Source organism: Mastomys coucha, unplaced genomic scaffold (assembly GCF_008632895.1).
Source record: "Mastomys coucha isolate ucsf_1 unplaced genomic scaffold, UCSF_Mcou_1 pScaffold18, whole genome shotgun sequence".
NCBI classification, from domain to species: Eukaryota; Metazoa; Chordata; class Mammalia; order Rodentia; family Muridae; genus Mastomys; species Mastomys coucha.
Window position 1 is genome coordinate 75,461,184 of NW_022196900.1, and position 17,833 is coordinate 75,479,016.

The 17,833-nt window shown below is 48.5% G+C and overlaps 1 protein-coding gene across 4 annotated transcripts in view; it reads right to left on the reverse strand.

The window, feature by feature from the left end:
- The window catches only part of St3gal3 (ST3 beta-galactoside alpha-2,3-sialyltransferase 3), a 209,613-nt gene that overhangs the window by 2,581 nt on the left and 189,199 nt on the right, over window positions 1–17,833 (reverse strand). For all 4 annotated transcript variants that reach the window (XM_031378411.1, XM_031378409.1, XM_031378408.1 and 1 more), the window contains 2 exons: window positions 5,396–5,542; window positions 5,054–5,200 (listed from right to left, as the gene is read on the reverse strand). In XM_031378411.1, coding sequence (XP_031234271.1) covers window positions 5,054–5,200; window positions 5,396–5,542 — 294 coding nt within the window. The remainder of the gene's footprint in view (window positions 1–5,053; window positions 5,201–5,395; window positions 5,543–17,833) is intronic.

Below are 17,833 nucleotides of genomic sequence, written 5' to 3' on the forward strand. Positions count from 1 at the left end.
TCCTTCTCCTGCCCCAAAGCCAAGGCTGAGGGGAGCCCGAAGGTAACTCCTTGTCACAGAATGGTGAAATCAGCAGTGACTTGAGTTAGGTCCCCTCCATACCCAAAGCCATCAACCCTGACCGATACACTGACCCGCTGGTCCTAGACTGTCATTACTAAGCCAGGAGATGCTGGATGCCCTGCTCCTTTTGATTCCTATGACACTCTCCAGCCTTCCAAATCTCTGGAATCTAAAACTCAGGCAGTCACCAATCAGAGACCCGATAGTCCTCTGTTCTGAGCATCCTTGAGGCCTCTTGAGTGAACCACAGACTTGGCTGCCCTGAAACCTGCACATCCCCTAGTGGTAATGGTCACTTTCCTCACAATCCACAGCACAGTGCCTGAGGTGGTCCAGTCTCCCTCAGCATCCCCCCCTGTTCTTATCCTCTGACCCCAAGAAAAACCTAGACCAGGCTTTTGTCATTCCACCTTGCTGCTGCCTCTGGAGTTGCTCTCCTTGTTTCAGACCCCTGGGTGACTCACATCCATTCTTTGAAGGTAGAAATAATCTTTCCAGAAGTTTCTAAGGGCAGAGAAGGTTAGGCACACAGTAGGCACTCCATGAGATTTGTTCAATTAAATTAGATTGAACTTACTTTTTCTCTCTCTCTCTGCTGTGTGTGTGTGTGCGCGTGCATGTGTCTGTGTGTCTGTGTGACTGTGTGACTGTATGACTGTGTGCATATGCTTGTAGAGGGGACAGGGGGATGCTATCCTGGTCTATCACTCTGTATCATATTCTCTGAAGACGGGGTCTCTCATTGATCTTGGAGCTTGGCTGGTGTTCAGCAAACAGCAGTGACTCTACTGTCTGGTGCTTGTGCAAACATGCCTGACTTCTTCTCTCTTTTTTTTTAAATTAAAGATTTTATTTTAAGTGATTTATTTATTCTTATTATATATGCATTGGTGTTTTGCCTGCATGCATGTCTGTGTGAGGGTCACAGAGAGTTGTAAGCTGCCATGTGGGTGCTAGAAATTGAACCCAAGTCCTCTGGAAGAGTAGTTAGTGCTGGAATTAGAGATTTTATTTTCATCAATACTTAGTAGTGCAAAACAGAAAATCCAAACAAATTTACTTTAAATTCTCCTATGAATTCCTTCCTTGACTAAGAAATTGAAAAATATTGAAATGAAGACAATCTCTGCTTGACTACTTGCCCTGATTTTACTACCCTCCACATTTAATGGGATTTTATGGTTGAAGCTTTGAACAAGTGGATGGCTTGTTATCTGTCCTAGAAACTGAAGGGAAACAAAGGTTTGTCTTTTAGAAGGTAGGTGAAACTCCATCAGAAAGCCTTTAATCCTTGTTGAACCTCTTGACTAAGGAGACCATGTTAGACCTATGACAGGAAAATTACTAGAGAATAAAAAGAATTTGTTTATAAGCGATGGGAAAAGAAAACTTGCCCTCCGACGTTCATTACTCCCTCATTTCTGGCAAAAAAGATGAGGATGATCCTCAAGTAAAGAGGAAGACAGAATTCTTGGAGTTTATCACCCTTTGCAGCTTCTAAACAATAACATGAAGACTGAGGAGATGAGGTGTAGCAGCCTTGGTAGGGGAGCAACAGGAAACTGCTAGAAAGTGAACTATGTCAGGGTTAAAGAGATGGCTCAGTGGTTAAAAGCACTGGCAGTTCTTCCAGAGAACCTGGGTTCAATTCTCAGCACCCACATGGCAGCTCACAACTGTCTGTAACTACAGATCTAGTAGATCTGACAGCCTCACACAGACATGCACACAGGCAAAACACCAATGCATATGAAAATAAGCAAATTATTAAACAATACTGAATTTTTTAAAAAGTTGAACTAGAGGTGTTGGGGGGGAAGTTGAACTTTTTTTTCCCATAACTGGTTAAAATTTACATGACTCCTTTCCCTTGGGAAAGAACCAAGATGCATGAAAGAGTGAGCCCAGAGCTCTTTAAACTTTTACCCCAGAGAAATGATGGAACAGTGCATCAGGCTTCAGACACAGTGAGGAGTGGCCACCAGGAAGAACTCTAGAAACCTAAAAGCAAGTATGTCAGCTATGAAGACAGCACTCAGTGATTCCAGATTAGCGGCTGGTAGAGCCAGCCCTGGGAATCTCTTTCCCATTTGGGAATACAGTTACACTCGCAGACTATCTGATTTAACTGTGTGGAGCTTCAGAGTCCACTGGAGGAACTGAAGAGGCCAGGTGGGGCTAGTGAGGTGGCTCAGCAGGTAAAGGCACTCGCTGCTCAAGCCTGACAACCTGAGTTTTATCCTTAGGAGTCATGTGAAGGTCCACGGCTGACCTCTGACAATTTGACTTCTTGGGATTTGAATTTAGGTCCTTGCGCTTATGCAGCAGGGGCTCTTATCCTCTGAGCCATCTCCCCATGCAGAAATTATATTTTTTTTCCATCTTTTTTTCAAGATAGGATTTCTCTGTATAGCCCTGGCTGTTCTGGAACTCACTCTGTAGACCAGGTTGGCCTCGAACTCAGAAATCCGCCTGCCTCTGCCTCCCAAGTGCTGGGATTAAAGGCGTGTGCCACCACTGCCCCGCTCAGAAATTAGATTTTACAGGGAAAAGCAAAGCAAAGCAGAACAGCAGCACCAGGCTCAGAAGAATGGCAGGACAGGGATTCAAGCAAACACGGGCACTCATAAAACTGTGTTTATACTGCATCTTCTCTTTCTTCCAGCAGAAGTAACCAAGGGATGAGTCAGTTTCAGGAGCACCCACTAGGAGTCACTGAGGGCTAACAGGTCAATAGAGTACTGGATATTCCACTATACTAAGAAATTATTAACTTTTTTTTACATGTGATATCAAAGTAGTTCTTATCTTTTAGAGTTACAGAATTTCTGGCCATAATGCTGTATCTAAAAGCCGTTTTCCCTGTAGTCATTGGGGAGGGGAGCATGAGAGGAAGCACGGGGAAGAATTAGCCATGTATGGATAACTGGGACGTGGGAGCTCTGTACTCCCCACCAGCCTACGCTTATGAACATGCTGGACAGTTTGCCCTCCTAATGAAAAAGTAGGTACGGGGATGCAGAGATGGCTCAGGGGTTACAAGTACGTACTGCTCTTGGGGATGTGTGTTCAGTTCCCCGCAATGCTGTCAGTGGCTCCCAGCTAAAACTTCGGCTCCGGGAGATCTGACACCCTCTTATGGCCTCAGCAGAAAGCTGTACTCATGTGCATGCATACAGCTTTATTCTCAGAATAACACACATAGACAGGGTACACACACACACACACACACACACACACACACAAAACTAAATCTTGAAGACAAAAAAAAGGAAAGGCACAAAAGTTTGTTCTGGATGTAGCTCTCGGAACAGGGACTGGCCCATTCTGGGATTCTTTCCTAATCCCTCCTTTCACTCAGGTAAGCTGGTAGCCTCCAGGAGCCAGACACTGCTGTGCCCTGAAGCAGGATGTGATGAGACGTCTGTCCATTAGTGCAGTCCACGTTTTCAGCTGGGACTGCTCTGATAGTTCTTTTTATTTCATTTCATTTATTTCAAGAAATGTGTTTTTTAGCTGGGCATGGTGGCACATGCTTTTAATCCTAGCACTCGAGAGGCAAAGGCAGGTGGATCTCTGTGAGTTCAAGGCCAGCCTGGTCTACAGTGAGTTCTAGGACAACCAGGGCTAAACAGAAAAATCCTGTTTCAAAAAAAAAAAAAAGATTTATTTATTTTTAATGAGTGTGTGTGCATGTGTGTGTGTGTATGTGTCCATGTGTATATACCATGTCTATATGTGTCATATATGTGTGCTGGGAATAAAGTTGTATGTACTCTTTACTACCGAGCCATCTCTCTGGATCCAGTCCCATAGTGGCTTCTTTTCCTCTCCTCCCGAGACACGATCTCGCTCTAGCTCTGTCTAGCTTCGAACTCACAGAGACCCACAGAGATTAAAGGCCTGTGCTACAATGCCCAGCCTAATGCTGATTACTAAGGGCCAGACCAAAGCTGAGGAATGAGAAGAGGAGAAAGGAGGAGAGGGGAGGGGAAGGAAAGAGGGGAGAGGAAAGGGGAGAGGAGAGAAGAGGAGGGTGATGGAGGTAAGGAGCATTAGAAATTACGGGAGCCTAAGCAGGAAGAAGTGGCCAACACAAAAGGTTTCTGAACAACCAATCAGGAAAGAGGACGTGGGATGGAGAATACAAGTGCTCGCTGTGTAAGCCTGAGACCTGAATGTGATCCCAGAACCCAACATGGGAGGAGAAAACAGTCTGAAAAGCTGTCCTCCGACTTCTACACATGAACCATGGTACCATGCACCCCACAATAATAATAAATAAAACAAAGAACGAAGGCATATCCATGTCCATTAGCTTTAGCATTCTTGAGGCAGGAAGTGACGGCAAGTGAGCGAGTGGAGGGTTTAATGGGATAAAGAGTGCAAAGGAGTTTCTGCAACCACACCCAGCCTCCAGGCTTGGTGAGAGGCTGCAGTAGAAGCTGAGATGTAAGGCTTCACCTAGCTTCCTCCCAGCCACATCCTGGCTGTGGGGTAGAGCGGCCCAGAGGGCTAGAAGTTACTGTACAGACTGCCTGGGGGCATGCTAGGTGAGTTCTGTGCTTGGTGTAGGGAAGGGTGAACAGCGGGTATGGGAGTCTTCCTGGGAGCAAGAGGCATTGTTCACTTGTGAGTTGTGTAAGGGGTAGGGGGTCTCCCCAGGGAAGACGGTCTGTGGAAGTGGAAGATCTGAGCCGGGGACAAGAGACTATAATCAACAGGTGTGTAGCAGGGAGGTACGGTAAGGCACTGGGGATCTGGGCCTGGGGAGGCTGGGGAAGAGGATGCACAGATGGCTAGAGGCCTGCATATTGGGTAGACCGCGGTGGCTGCTTAGCTGAGAGTGGTCCTTCCAGGAACTCTGGGCAGCAAGAGCAGCTGCCGGTTCCCCTCAGCATTCACTTCTGCAGATGCTAGAGTTCATCCTTTGTACTAGATGCCTGCTCCCGGCTCCACCCAAAGACTGCCCCCCTTGCCCAGCCCTCACCTCTTTGATGGCTGCCATTCGCACAGTTTCGTAGTAGTGCAGGGGTGCATTAGGTGTGTTCATGTCATAGCCAAAGCCCGCGACTGCCACTTCATCACAGCCGTGTAGTGCCATGGTCACTGCCACACTGCCAAGGGTTGGGATGTTCTGGAAGGAGAGAGGAAGCACGGAGAGCTCTGTGGAGGGGTCGGGGAGGGTGGGGCTGAGACCTCCACTGCTACTCAAGCCCACGGCCAAGATGGGCTGTCCTCCCCATGGAGTCCCTTTCCCCAAGCACTGCCACCCACTTCCCTTCCAAGGCCCCTCCCCCTAGTCCTCCTCCTCCCCTCCCAGGAGTCTCACCCCTCTGCCCATGAGGCCGTTGTTGAAGGGCAGTCCGATGAGAGTGAAGGCAGCCTCCTGGATGAAGTACGGGTTGAGGATGCGGATCTCAGGGGGCTCCTTGGGCACTCGAGTGGCCACGGACTTCCAGAAGCCATCGGATGCACTCTGTAGATGGCAAGGGCACAAGGAGACATGAGCTGGGCACCTGGTAATGTGCTCAGAGGAGAGGAAAGGACCTGTGCTATGAATAGAGATGGAGCAGTGAGGAGAGGGGATATGTGTGGAAGAGCAACCCGAGGTCTGGGATAGACACCAGCACAGGAAGGCTTCAGCAGGTCAGGGGTGGTGGGATGTGTGACCGACATATATGTGTTGAGGAAGAATGAACACATGGTAGACCCATGGTCTATAAGAAAGGGCACAGAGTGAGTTCTGAGGCAGAGCGTGGGACACTGTTGGGAGTGCTTCTCTGGCCTGAGTGCTGGGGCTGGGTGTCCTTGGGCCACAAGGAAGACTTCCAGTCCCAGCTGTCCCACCTCCCCACTAGAGGCCAGGGCCCACCAGAAGCCTGCCCTCTTTCGCCTATCTGCTCTGCTGAGCTCGCCGAGCCTGCCTTCTTCTGTCTTTCCTGGCTCTCAGTCAACTGCACTAAAGTGGACCTGGAAAATAAAGACATTGCATGAGCTATCACAGAACATCAGAGCAACATTCAGACCTCAGTTCTGCCTCTGACCGGAGCTGGGGCTTCACCCCTGTTGTGTGTAGAATAGTTCATTCTCTCTCATGGAGCTTGGTCCCAAATGTGGAATCATTGCCTCTGAAACATCCTAGTGTCTGACCCGTGGCCAAAGCCTCTTCTCTTTAGCCTCTCCCTTCCTCCTATCCAACCCCACAGAGACCCCTGACCTCCAGTTTTTCCTGGTCTAGACCCCAACTCAGTCACTTCAGCTACTCTCTCATAAGCTCCCCTCAGTACGCTGGAGGAAGTGGTGAGCCCAGTAGGAGCACACCATTACCATGGCCTCTAAAACAGAAAGTTTGGTACTTGCCTAGGAGACATGAAAGAATCACCCAAACTTAGAGTGGAAAAGAATTGAATGCTCCAAGAGGGAACAATCACCGAGTACAAGAAAAGAGGCTCTGAGGGTAAAAGTGCTTGCTCCCTCGCCTGACGACTGGAGTTTGAGCCTCAGAATCCACATGGTGGGAGGAGAGAACTGAGTTGTCCTTTGTCGCCCCCATAAGCATCCACACATATACGCAGGTGACTGCTTGCCTGCCTGTCTTACTCTCTCTCTCTCACACACAGACACACTAAATAAATAAATACACATTAAAAAAAGGAGAGCTTCCCCATTTCCAAGCACCTTTACCTGCTGACCCACCTCACTGGCCCTGAAAAGATGTTTTACTTCTCTCTTTTTTTTTTTCTCCAGCACTGGGGATCAAATCCAGAGCCTCAAGCATGTTAATAAATGTTCTACGGCTAAGCCACATGCCCAGCCCAACTTTATAAGCATTCTTATATATGTCCTTCGGAACACACACTGAGTGCACATACACATACAGTTTAAAATAAATAAATCTCAAAAAAATTAAAATAATATAAGCAAACTCAAGAGAGAAACAAAATTGTAGAAAAAGTTTGTCACAAACAATAAGAGGTTCATGTTTTTAAAAGTCCATGAAAAATGGTGATATATTCTTGTAATCCCAGTACCTAGGAGTCTGAGGCAGAAGGATGGCCTTGGCTTCAAGGGAGGCTTGCTTGGGCTACATGGCAAGACCCTGTCTCAACAACACTTCTGCTCCAACAGACAAATAGAAAACCAAAAACTATGAAACAAACAAACAAACAAAAAACCACAATGCGATCTCATAGAAATGGGCAAAAGATGTAAGAGAAGGTTAAGCGGCAATCTAGGACCATTCTCAGGCTAACCAAGCCTAAGACCAATTCCCCACACCCCTAGGCTTTATTATAGTGGTCCACATGGGTGTGAAATGTAGGAAAGTCTCCAAAAGTTTGCCAAAGCAGTGCAGCTAAGTAATAGCATACACAGACCCATAAAGGAAAAGCCAGACATTAGAATTAAGTTTTTTGGGAGTTTTGTCATGATATCATTTGACATCTACATTGTCACATCTTTTCCTCCTCCCTGTCCCCTCTTACTCTGCATCCATCTTCCAAGTCAGAAGCCTGGGAGTACATTCAGGTTCTCCTGTACTCCCTGACCCATCCTGCTCCAGCCATTGGCTCCTTGCATTTTATCCCATAGATGATGCCTTCCCCGCAAAGCCACTGTTGCCCGCTTAGGTTCACATCTTATTACTGGTCCACTCTATGTCTGCTAAGCACCCCAGAGTCCTGTAGAATGAATGGAACATGAAAATGATTGTTGAATTCCAGTTGCTTATTTAACACACATGGAATTGAGTATCTAGAAGGCCAGTCTCTGCCTCCCAGGCCACATTACCCTTTGTAGAATGGGTCATCAGGGGCACAGTGACCATTACAAATACAAACCAGCTTGTATCACCTCTGGTGGCCACTCAGCTCCTACTCCAAGCCCTCTGAAGCCACTGCTAGCTAACTCCTCCACACTTCTGCTTATCTCCAATACCCTTCCCCTGCACCCACCTAGACCTGCCTCCTGCTCGTCTTTCCTGATCTCCTGTACCCCAAGGAAGAAGTGCTTCCTAATCTCGGAGAGATGACAACACAGAGTTAAGGGCTTTGGTCCTGGGCTTCAGCTCTGCTCCCTGGGGACTCTGGGCAAGGAAGAGATTTCTAATGGTTAAACCAGAGACGCTCAATATTTACCAAGTGGGCTACTGTGAGAATTATCCAGGGCGGGGCTCCTCTCTGATTAATTTCTGTAGTCCAGGGCCCAGCACAGCTTGTGCAGGGCATGGTTACTGAAGGGGATACAACATTCCTCTGAAGCTCCTCCATTGGCCTCAGGAGTAGAACAGCACCCAGTTGGTTAGAAGCTCCTCATCCCTGTCTCTGCTTCAACCATTTTCTCTTGTCTCCCATCCAAGACAACATTTCTTTCCCTGGCAGCTGTTTCCTCCTTTCACAGGTCAGATCAAAGGTCAAGCCTTTGAGGCCAACTTCTGGGTCTCAGCCTAATTATATTAATCAAGTAGGTGCCAGTTCGTGTGGCTTCTGTGTCCCTCCCTAGGTCTGTGGCTGTGTGTGAAAGGAGTAAAGGTGGGGACAGCAGGGTGGTATAGGACCAGCATGGACAAGAAGAGGCTAAGCTATGGGATAGTGTGATGGAGAAGCTCCTTCTTGGATGGGCCAGCCTGTGATGGATGCCCAGGAGTGGCAGATGTGCTGGCCACATGTCTCAGAACGGCCTTTTCTCCAGAGCTCAGCAGGTCCCAACAACCCACCCCCAGGGACTGCAGGGGTGAGGGGTATGGTCACTACAGGGGGAGGGGAGGTATGAGCCTCCATCGCTTATCTCTTCTTTCATCTACTTCATAGACACAAACGAAACATGTTCAAAGTCACACAACCTATGAGGTTGTACCTAGACTGAAACCTAGTGTCTTGCTCCCAAGACAAGTGTGTCTTTCTGTCAGGCCATTAATATGCTGTTCCTGCTTAGGGAGTCTGCAGCACAAATGAAAGGCATCTCCCTGCTGCCTTCCAAGAGCTCTGAGGTGAGTTGGAGGTCACTCTGGGTCCCGGATGACCCATTCTACAGAGGGAATGTGGTGGGGCACATATACAGCTGGCATACTGGGTACATGAGCTGGATTCCACTCCAGAAGCTTGAATCTGCCCAGGACCTGAGGCACTGTCACCGAAACCACCATGCTCAGCCTTTCTCATATTTTTAAAGGTCCAGGATCTAACCACTGAGTGAACCTAGGGAGAATTAGCTTATTGCAAATCCTTCTAAGAATCTGAAAACAGTGCAGAGGAAGGGCAGGCCACAGCCTTGCTTCTCTCCTTAATCTTCTAGAAGGAGAGATGACTAACTTGATGAGGAGCTGAGGACACAGAGCGCCCCATTTCTGGTATGGTGTGAGTGGTCTCATGCATATGAACACACACATGAGCACACACGTGAGCACACATGTGAGCAGCTCTTCCTAACTTCTTGCTTCTGTGCAACAGTAGGTAAGCTGAGGCAGGGCGTATGTCCTGAGAACAGGTGAGCACATTCTATCCCTGCCCGGCATGTGGAGCAAACTCTGATGTCTGGACTGCCTTGGGGCAGGCAGAAGTAGCTGAGGTTAGTGTTGGGTCTTTGGAGAAAGAGTCCCAAGCGCAGGTCCCAAGCCTCACACTGGAGGACCAGGCAGTGTCACAGTCAATATTTCAGTTTCTTCTCTTTCTTCCCATTGGTAATTGTCCTGATATAAGGCTTCCTTGGGAATTCAGGGAGATGCAGAACAGTAAGAACAAGGTGCAATGTGAGCCTTTGTTTCCCTAGCTGTAAAGAGATCAAGTATTGGGGCTGGAGAGATGGCCCAGTGGCTAAGGACACTGGCTGCTTTTCCAGAGGACCCAGGTTCAATTCCCAGCACTCATATGGCAGTTCACAACTGTCTATAGCTCCAGTTCCAGGGATCTGAAGCCTTCTTCTGGCACCAGGTATACATCGAGTATACATGTATATATGCAGGCAAAACACCCATACCCATAAACTTAAATAGATAAAGAAATAAACAAAACCAAATCTCAGCCTGTCTCCTAACATTAAGCAAGCAAGCACCCCATGGCCCCTTTTCTCAGAAGTCTACATGGGACAGGCTTTGTAGTGTAGAAAACTGGGGCTCACACCCCAGCTCCACATCTCTGTGACCTGGGGCACATCACGTCATCTGTTTAAGCCTCAGGTTCCTCTTGCATAAAACAGGGATGACAAGACCAACTTCCCAGAAAGCTGAAGGGATTAAAGGCGATGCTGTGCTTGATAGCATTTGGCAGTGTCTAGTACAGAGCGAGAACTCAATAAATCTTTCCTATTATGACCGAGTGTTGCAGAAGCCAAGAGATTGAAACAGAGGGTGTGGCTGGAGGTGTCAGCCACCACAGAAAGGCCAGCACACCTGCACAGGTCCACACCTGCACCCATTCAGACATGGGAGTGTGGAGCCAGCTTCACCCGCTGACTCCCGCAGGCAGACAGTGGGTGCTGGAGTCCTGCCTGCTTCTGGGTGCACCATCAAGGCCGACGCTGGCATGAAGGCTGCTTACAAACCATTTCTCCCACCCACGGGACACAATGCAGAGGCCAGCCAGTGCCACCGCACCTCTCCTGGAGAGGACAGCTGTGGGCTGCATTCCCTGTCACTCCCTCCTCCAGGAATGTCCCTGCCCCAGTCATGTCTGGGCTGGCTCCTGTGTGTGGAGCTGCCAGGCTCCTGCTGATGCAACCTGCCAGAACCAAGTGGAAAAAGATCTGGGAAGAAAATAAGGAAGTGTTTCCCCACCAGGGTCCTGCTACCATGATATTGCTTGATCCCTGTAAAGGATTTCTCGAGGAGTCTGAGGTAGGCCTGGCTTTCTCCAGCCTCAGATACAGCAGATATAGTTACTCCTCATGCTGCTCACTGTTATTGCTTCAGGGTAGTCCCCGGCTCTCCTGGGGGTCTTTGTATCATCCACCATCTTGTCTTAGTCCATTGTGCTTCCCTGCATAGGTCTGGTCTTCACCTCAGGTTTAAAATCCTCAGTGGCTCCCACTGCCCTCCAGGACAACTGGTGCCAATGGCTAAGAGTGTGGGTCTAAGATTCAACCCAGACTCCCAGCTGCTCACTCTATGCCCTGAGGCAGTTCACTTCCCTTTCTAAGTCTCATTATCTTCAAATACAGGATAAGAATACCAGTTCCAGCCTTACGGTGGTTTCTTGTTATGACAGTTAGAAGCCATGCATATAAAATATTTGGCTCAAAGTCAGCTCCTGTTAGCTTCTGCTATTCTAATTCTTGAAAATAATAGGTCCAGAAACTAGAGAGAGTGGTTAAGAACACTTCCTGCTTTGCCAGATGGGGATAGCTCAGTGGTAAAGCACTTGCCTAGTATGATCAAGGCTCTGGGTTTGATCCCCAGCATTGCAACAATAAATGAGAAAATGAAACCTGTATTCTAGGCATTAGAAGTTGTAAGTCACTCTATCAAGCTGTTGACCTATACCAACCATGATACTGAAGGGAATGTTGGCCAAAGCACCCCCCCTGCCCAGGCCCTTCCCAAATGGTAAGGCCTGCTCCCGTCTGTGGCCTCCTCACTCTGTATATCCATACTCTGCTCAAAGCCCCTGCAAGCAACCTTTCTGGGGATGGAGGGTGGGTTGAGAGCAGCATTCTACTCTCCAGGATGGAAGTGGGCTTGGCCCTGTTAGGGGAGGAGACATGGAGGCCTCCGGGACATAGTAATAGACTCAAAAGGGTGAGTAAAAGGCCTGAGGTAGGCACTTTGCTCTTGGTCTTCTGTGTTTTTCTTTCTTTCTTTCTTTCTTTCTTTCTTTCTTTCTTTTTTTTTTTTTTGAGACAGGGTTTCTCTGTATAGCCCTGGCTGTCCTGGATCTGTAGACCAGACTGGCCTTGAACTCAGAAATCTGCCTTTCTCTGCCTCCCAAGTGCTGGGATTAAAGGCATGTGCCACCACCGCCCAGCTTCTGTGTTTTTCTTCATGTCATCTCACTGGATGTGGCCAGAGTGTGATGAGCATACACTTCTTTACCTACTCTAAGGGCAGCGCCCTTCTGATGTCATACCAGTTGGAAGGTAATTTTTGTGGTGGTTGTTTGTTTTTTGAGATAAGGTTTCTCTGTGTAGTCCTGGCTGTCCTGGAAGGAACTCACTCTGTAAATAAGGCTGGCCTTGAATGCAGAGATTTGCCTGTTTCTGTCTCCCAAAGGCTGGCACTAAAGGTGTGCGCCACTGCTGCCCCACTGAATTTTTAACTCATTAAATAACTCACAGCCTGCCAGTGCCATTCTCTGTGCTGGGAACCTTGCTCATCAGTCTAGCCTGTGCATGAGGCTAGAGACTGCAGAGCAGCCATTTAGGACCTGGAACTTGTACTAAGTATCCCAGGGGCAGAGGGATGAGGCAGTTGGATCCTTCTGACCGGGGCATCCTCTGTTCCCTTTGCCAGGCCCAGGTGGCTATTCTTGGTCCTGAGGCTGGGCATTCTCCCAGTGGGCAGATGATGTGTACTGGGCTCAGTCTCATGTCTCAGAAGGCAACTGGTCTTGTAGATGAGCACAGAATGCCAAGAGTTGGCATGACTGTCTCGTGTGGTTTCTACAGCTGGGTAACAGCTGGTTGAGGCAGAGGAAGGGGACAGTTGTGGTGGTCTGAAAGAAAATGGCCCCAGTAGGCTCACAGAGAGCGGAATTATTAGACAGTATGGCCTTGTTGGAGGAAGTGTGTTACTAGGGGGTGGGCTTTAAGTTCTCAGAAGCTCAGGCCAGGTCTAGTGGCTCACAGTCTCTTCCTTTTGCTTGTGGGTCTAGATGTAGAACTCTCAGCTCCGTCTCCAGCACACCATGTCTGCCTGCACGCTGCCATCCTTCCCACCATGACAATAATGGGCTTAAACTTCTGAACCTGTAAGTCAGCCCCAATGAAATGTTTTCTTGTATAAGAGTTGCTGTGGTCATGGTGTCTCTTCACAGCAATAGAACCCTAAGACATCAATTTTAGTACCCGACACTGAATCTGGCTCTATGTCCACCAGCCTTCCTCACATTGAAAGAATAGGAGAACAGCCGTGATGGCGGGCCCACATGCCCGTGCCCATGGTAAGCTGGCTACACTTGCTGCTAGGTGCTCCATTCAGCAGTGACAACCGTAATTTGCATAACATCCCTTGGGTCACATTTGAGTTTGGCTACTGTAAATACCACTATGATAAAAATCTTGTCTGCAGGCTTTCCCTTCCTCTGGGAGACAGCTCTTGGCACCGTGCAGCACTTTCCTTCCCAAACCCATCCCTCACTGGCATTACCTGAGAGCACCTGCCTTCCACTCTTGCCAGTGTACTATGTTATAATTTCGACATGGATTTCTCAAAATGTGATGGGTGACAAATGGCACCCTGATCCCCTGCACATGCATGTCTGCAGCTGCTAGGTGGGCCATGTGCATCTCTGCTGTAGTTTCCTCTGTGATCCGTGTACTCTGTCCTCTTGGCTGCTGAGCTCTGGTGGGCCACGTGCATCTCCGCTGTGGTTTCCGCTGCTGAGCTCTGGTGGGCTCCCCGAAAGCCCTCAGAATAATAAGTCTTTGACTATCATATTTCCTAAATATACTTTCAAAATGTTTGGTATAATATTTTTGTTTGATTCCAATGGATATTGCCAAGTTTCTTCTAGCATAGAAGTGATTTAAACGTTTGTCCCTTTGTGCCAAGCATGGTGGCTCACACCTGTAATTCAAGCACAGGGTAGCCGGGCACATGCCTTTAATCCCAGCAGAGAAACCCTGTCTCGAAAAACCAAAAAAAGAAAAAAAAAAAAAAAATCAAGCACAGGGAGATTGCCTGCCTCCTAACAGCTCAAGTTAGGGGATCTGACTCAATTTCAAAGCAAACAAACTATCAACAAAACAAAAAAGGTGGAGGGGAGCAAGAAAGAGAAGAAGTAGGAGGAGGAGGAGGAGGAGAAGCGCACTAAGGAAGAGGAGAAGGGGCCTGCTTTGGCCTGGGGCGTGGGGCTGGGGCACATACCCTTAATCCCAGTACCTGGGAGGCTGTGGCAGGTGACTGTCTCTGAGTCAGGACAATACAGTTAGTGCCCATCTCCAAACAAAAGGGTTTGGGTGGGACAGGAAGATGGCTCAGCAGGTAAGGGTGCTGCAGCCAAGCCCAACAAGTTGACTTTGATCTCTAGAATCCACAGCTCAGTCTGATCTACTGAACTCACACCATGAAAAGAGAGAACTCAGAACTCATTATTGGAAATTGTCCCCTGACTGTCACATGAGAGTTGTGGTGCACCCTCCCATAAATTAATAAATGGAATATAATTTAAATTTTTTTTTAAGAGTTTGGTATCTATTCTATTTTCTTCAAAATTTCCATCTAGATGTGGTGTCTTACACCTGTAGCCCCAGAATCTGGGAGACTGAGCTGGGAAGATTGCTCAAAGTTCAAGCCCAGCCAGGCTACATAGTTCTGAGCCAGCCTGGGCAACACAGTAATGTATATGTGTATGTCTATGTCTATGCATATATGTATATGTATTGTGTGTGTGTGTGTGCGCTGTACTTTTATATTTTGCTTTTTAGTCCACTTGGGATTTATGTTGATGGCTGCTATGAAGAGAGAGAGGGTGGAGAAACCTTTCTGAAAGCTGTATTTGGGAAGAGCCAAGAACAAGGAGCAGAGCCAGCTTGGGGTGGCTGTGGGTGGCAGGGAGCCAGGGACTGTGCAGTTTTCATTTCCTTTATCAAGGAATCTTCCTGGAACTGGTAAGGAGGATCCTCAGGAGAAGTAAGAGATCAAGATACAGGGGTCCGGAATTCACAAGAATGATCGTCCGGGACAGCGAGAGCAAGAGGCAGCTAGCTGTGCAGAGAGCCAGGCTGAGAGCCCCGTGCTCAGGTCAAAATCCTCAGAAGCTACCAGCCTGTTTCCATGTTTATTCATTTAAGAATGTCAGCTCTGTTCCACCATTGCTGAAGGGTCCTAGGCTTGCAACAGACAAGATGGTCCCTGCCTCTGGAGGCTTATGAGGGGGATTCTAACAGTCCCGGTAGTGCAGGCTGGACTGGACACAGCAGTGTGAAACAGAATGCGCATTTTGGTGTTGCCAGAGAGAACGTAAATTTGGCTATGAGACAGTAGTAACAACCGGGGAGGATCTGGAGATGTCGGCGTTTGAACTGATCCTGTAGGCTAGTGGTTCTGACACTCAAGTTTACATCTGGAGACTTGGTAAAACAGACCACAGACCACCTTCAAGTTCCTCACTCAGAAGTTCTAAAATAGGACTCTCCTCCAAACAACAATATTCCAGGTGATATGAGACCTCACACTTAAACAGTGGCAGCCATTAAGTAAAAGAACAAGCTAGTCACAGGGATGCTTCAGCATGGTTTGAAGGCACATGTGCTGAGCAGACTGGAGGAGACCTTTCCCGAAGCAGAGAGCCAGGCTGGTTATGGATCGGGATAATGAATGACTGAAAACACAGGGTGAAGAGAGACTGGAAAGAGTGAAGGCTTCCCAAGGTTTGGTCACCCCTTGTGAAAACCAGGCACTGTCCTTAGACAGTCAGACAGTTAGACAGACTGTCAGGTCGCAATAAAGGCCCTGAGGGTACTAGCTGGTGAGCTGGTCCTTTAACAAGAGGAGCTGTGAAGCAAAAAGGGTCAACTCTTCCAGGTACCTGAGGCAGAAGGTAAGAGGATGAGTGAGGCACAAAAGAAGGAGGGCTTCTTCTTTTTTTTTAAAACTATATTTATGTTTTCATTCAGTGTGTGTGTGCGCGTGTGTGTAGAACTCAGAAATGGGACCCACCCATGGGACGTTGGTAAAGGCAACATCATGGATTAAAATCTTGCCACAGCTAGTGTTGGGGGAGTCAAAGGACAGTCACAGTTCCCATTCCTCCCACCATGTGGCTTCAGGGAGCAACTTCAGGTCTACAGGTTTGGTGGCAGTCACCATTATCTACTGTGCCACACTGCCAGCTTATAGGCTTTTTGTTTTTGTTTTTGTTTGGTTTGGTCTTTCGAGACAGGGTTGCTCTGTGTAACCCTGGCTGTCCTGGAATTCACGCTGTAGACCAGGCTGGCCTTGAACTCAGAAATCTGCCTGCCTCTGCCTCCAAGTGCTGGGATTAAAGGTGTACGCCACCACCGCCCGGTTTATAGGCTTGTTTTTAAGGGGAAAAAAGACCCGGGTGAATAGACCGATGTGAAAAGAGGCTCAGAAGAGAAGTGAGAAGAAGGCTGAGGAAAGGAGACCCCCTCAGGAGGTGAGAGGAGAGAGCTTCCTGGCTCAGGAAGAAAAATGGATGCCAGTCAAGGCCGGGGTGGTGGAAGAGGAGAATAGAAGCAGATGTGGCTTTTGTTGTGGTTTGAATGAGAGTGTCCCCCACAGGCCCAGAGGCTGGAACACTTGGTCCCCAGTAGGTGGAGCTGTGTGCGTAGGCTTTGGGGGTGTGGCCTCAAAACAACTCTAGTTTACTCTGCTTCCTGCTTATGGCTGGAGATATGAGCTCTCAACTGTCCCTGCTGCCATGTCTGCTGTCACGATCCCTGCCACAACGAACTCCTAGCCCTCTGGAACCAGAAGTCCCATTAGCTCTTCCTTCTCTAAGTGCCTCTATCATGGTGTTTCACCACAGCAACAGACAAGGAACTGCGTGCATACATGGGTGGGAGGCTGGGAAGCCCACTGATGGTGGCCTTTGGCTGGATGTGAGGTTTCTCCTGTGTCTGCTGGACACATACAGGTCCAGCAGAACTGAAGATGGAACACTCAGGAGACTGACAGTCTGGATGCTGGCAAAGTGACATCATGAGTTACAACCTCTGCTGCAGTTTCTCTTTCCATAGTGACATTCAGTCTCTGGCACTGGAACGGATGGATGTGGAGAAAAGGTACAGCAGGGAAGCCAAGTAAGAGGGATGTTGATGCTAGCAGGGCAGGGCGTGACTTTGCTGTTTGGTCTGAATTAGAATGAATGGACCAATGAGTAAGCAAGAGAGGTTATAGTGAACAGTCAGAATGACTTAGCAATGCGCACTTCATGATGCAGCTCTACCGCTCACACCTGCTGCAGCCAGAGCTGTGGGCAGACATGCTCTGGGGCCCGTTATGTGAAAGAACTCAGGAAACAGGGTGTTCCTAGGCCTAGGAAGGGAGTGATACAGGGGACTCTAAGCAGGAAGGTATATGGTCAGACTCCTCACTGGGATTCCTAGGGCAGTACGTGTGGGTTTTATACCCACCTCTACTACATAACTACTTAACTAGCTATGTTACCTCAACAAGCACTTCGTCATCTCTGGGCCTTGATTTCCAACAGTGAGGATGATAGCAGTACTGTCTAACAGGGCTGTTGCGAGAACTGAGTTCATGGATTCAAGGAAAGCTGAGAAGCGAGGAGCTTAAATGACAACAGTGGTGACATGGTGGTCGTGGTGGCGGTGGTAAAGGGGAGAGAGGGGTAAGACACAAGAAAGAGGACTGCGAGGAGCAGGAAGAGAAGAGTGACAATTATCATCAGGTGGAGTGAGCGACAGAACACAGAAGGCGGTAATGATGAAGAGCAGAAGGCAGAGACGCCCAGATGCCCGGTCTGGCTCCTGAGCATCTGAATCTGTAGGGAGAGAGCAGCGGGGTGCAGCATGGGCAGGGAGGGGGAAGGCCTTCTGACTCCTGCATGCAACGTCTGGTGGAACAGTAAGTAAGTAAGGCCACTGGTGCTGGCCTGCGAAGAAAACACTGGCAGAGGCACAGCGGGGGTGG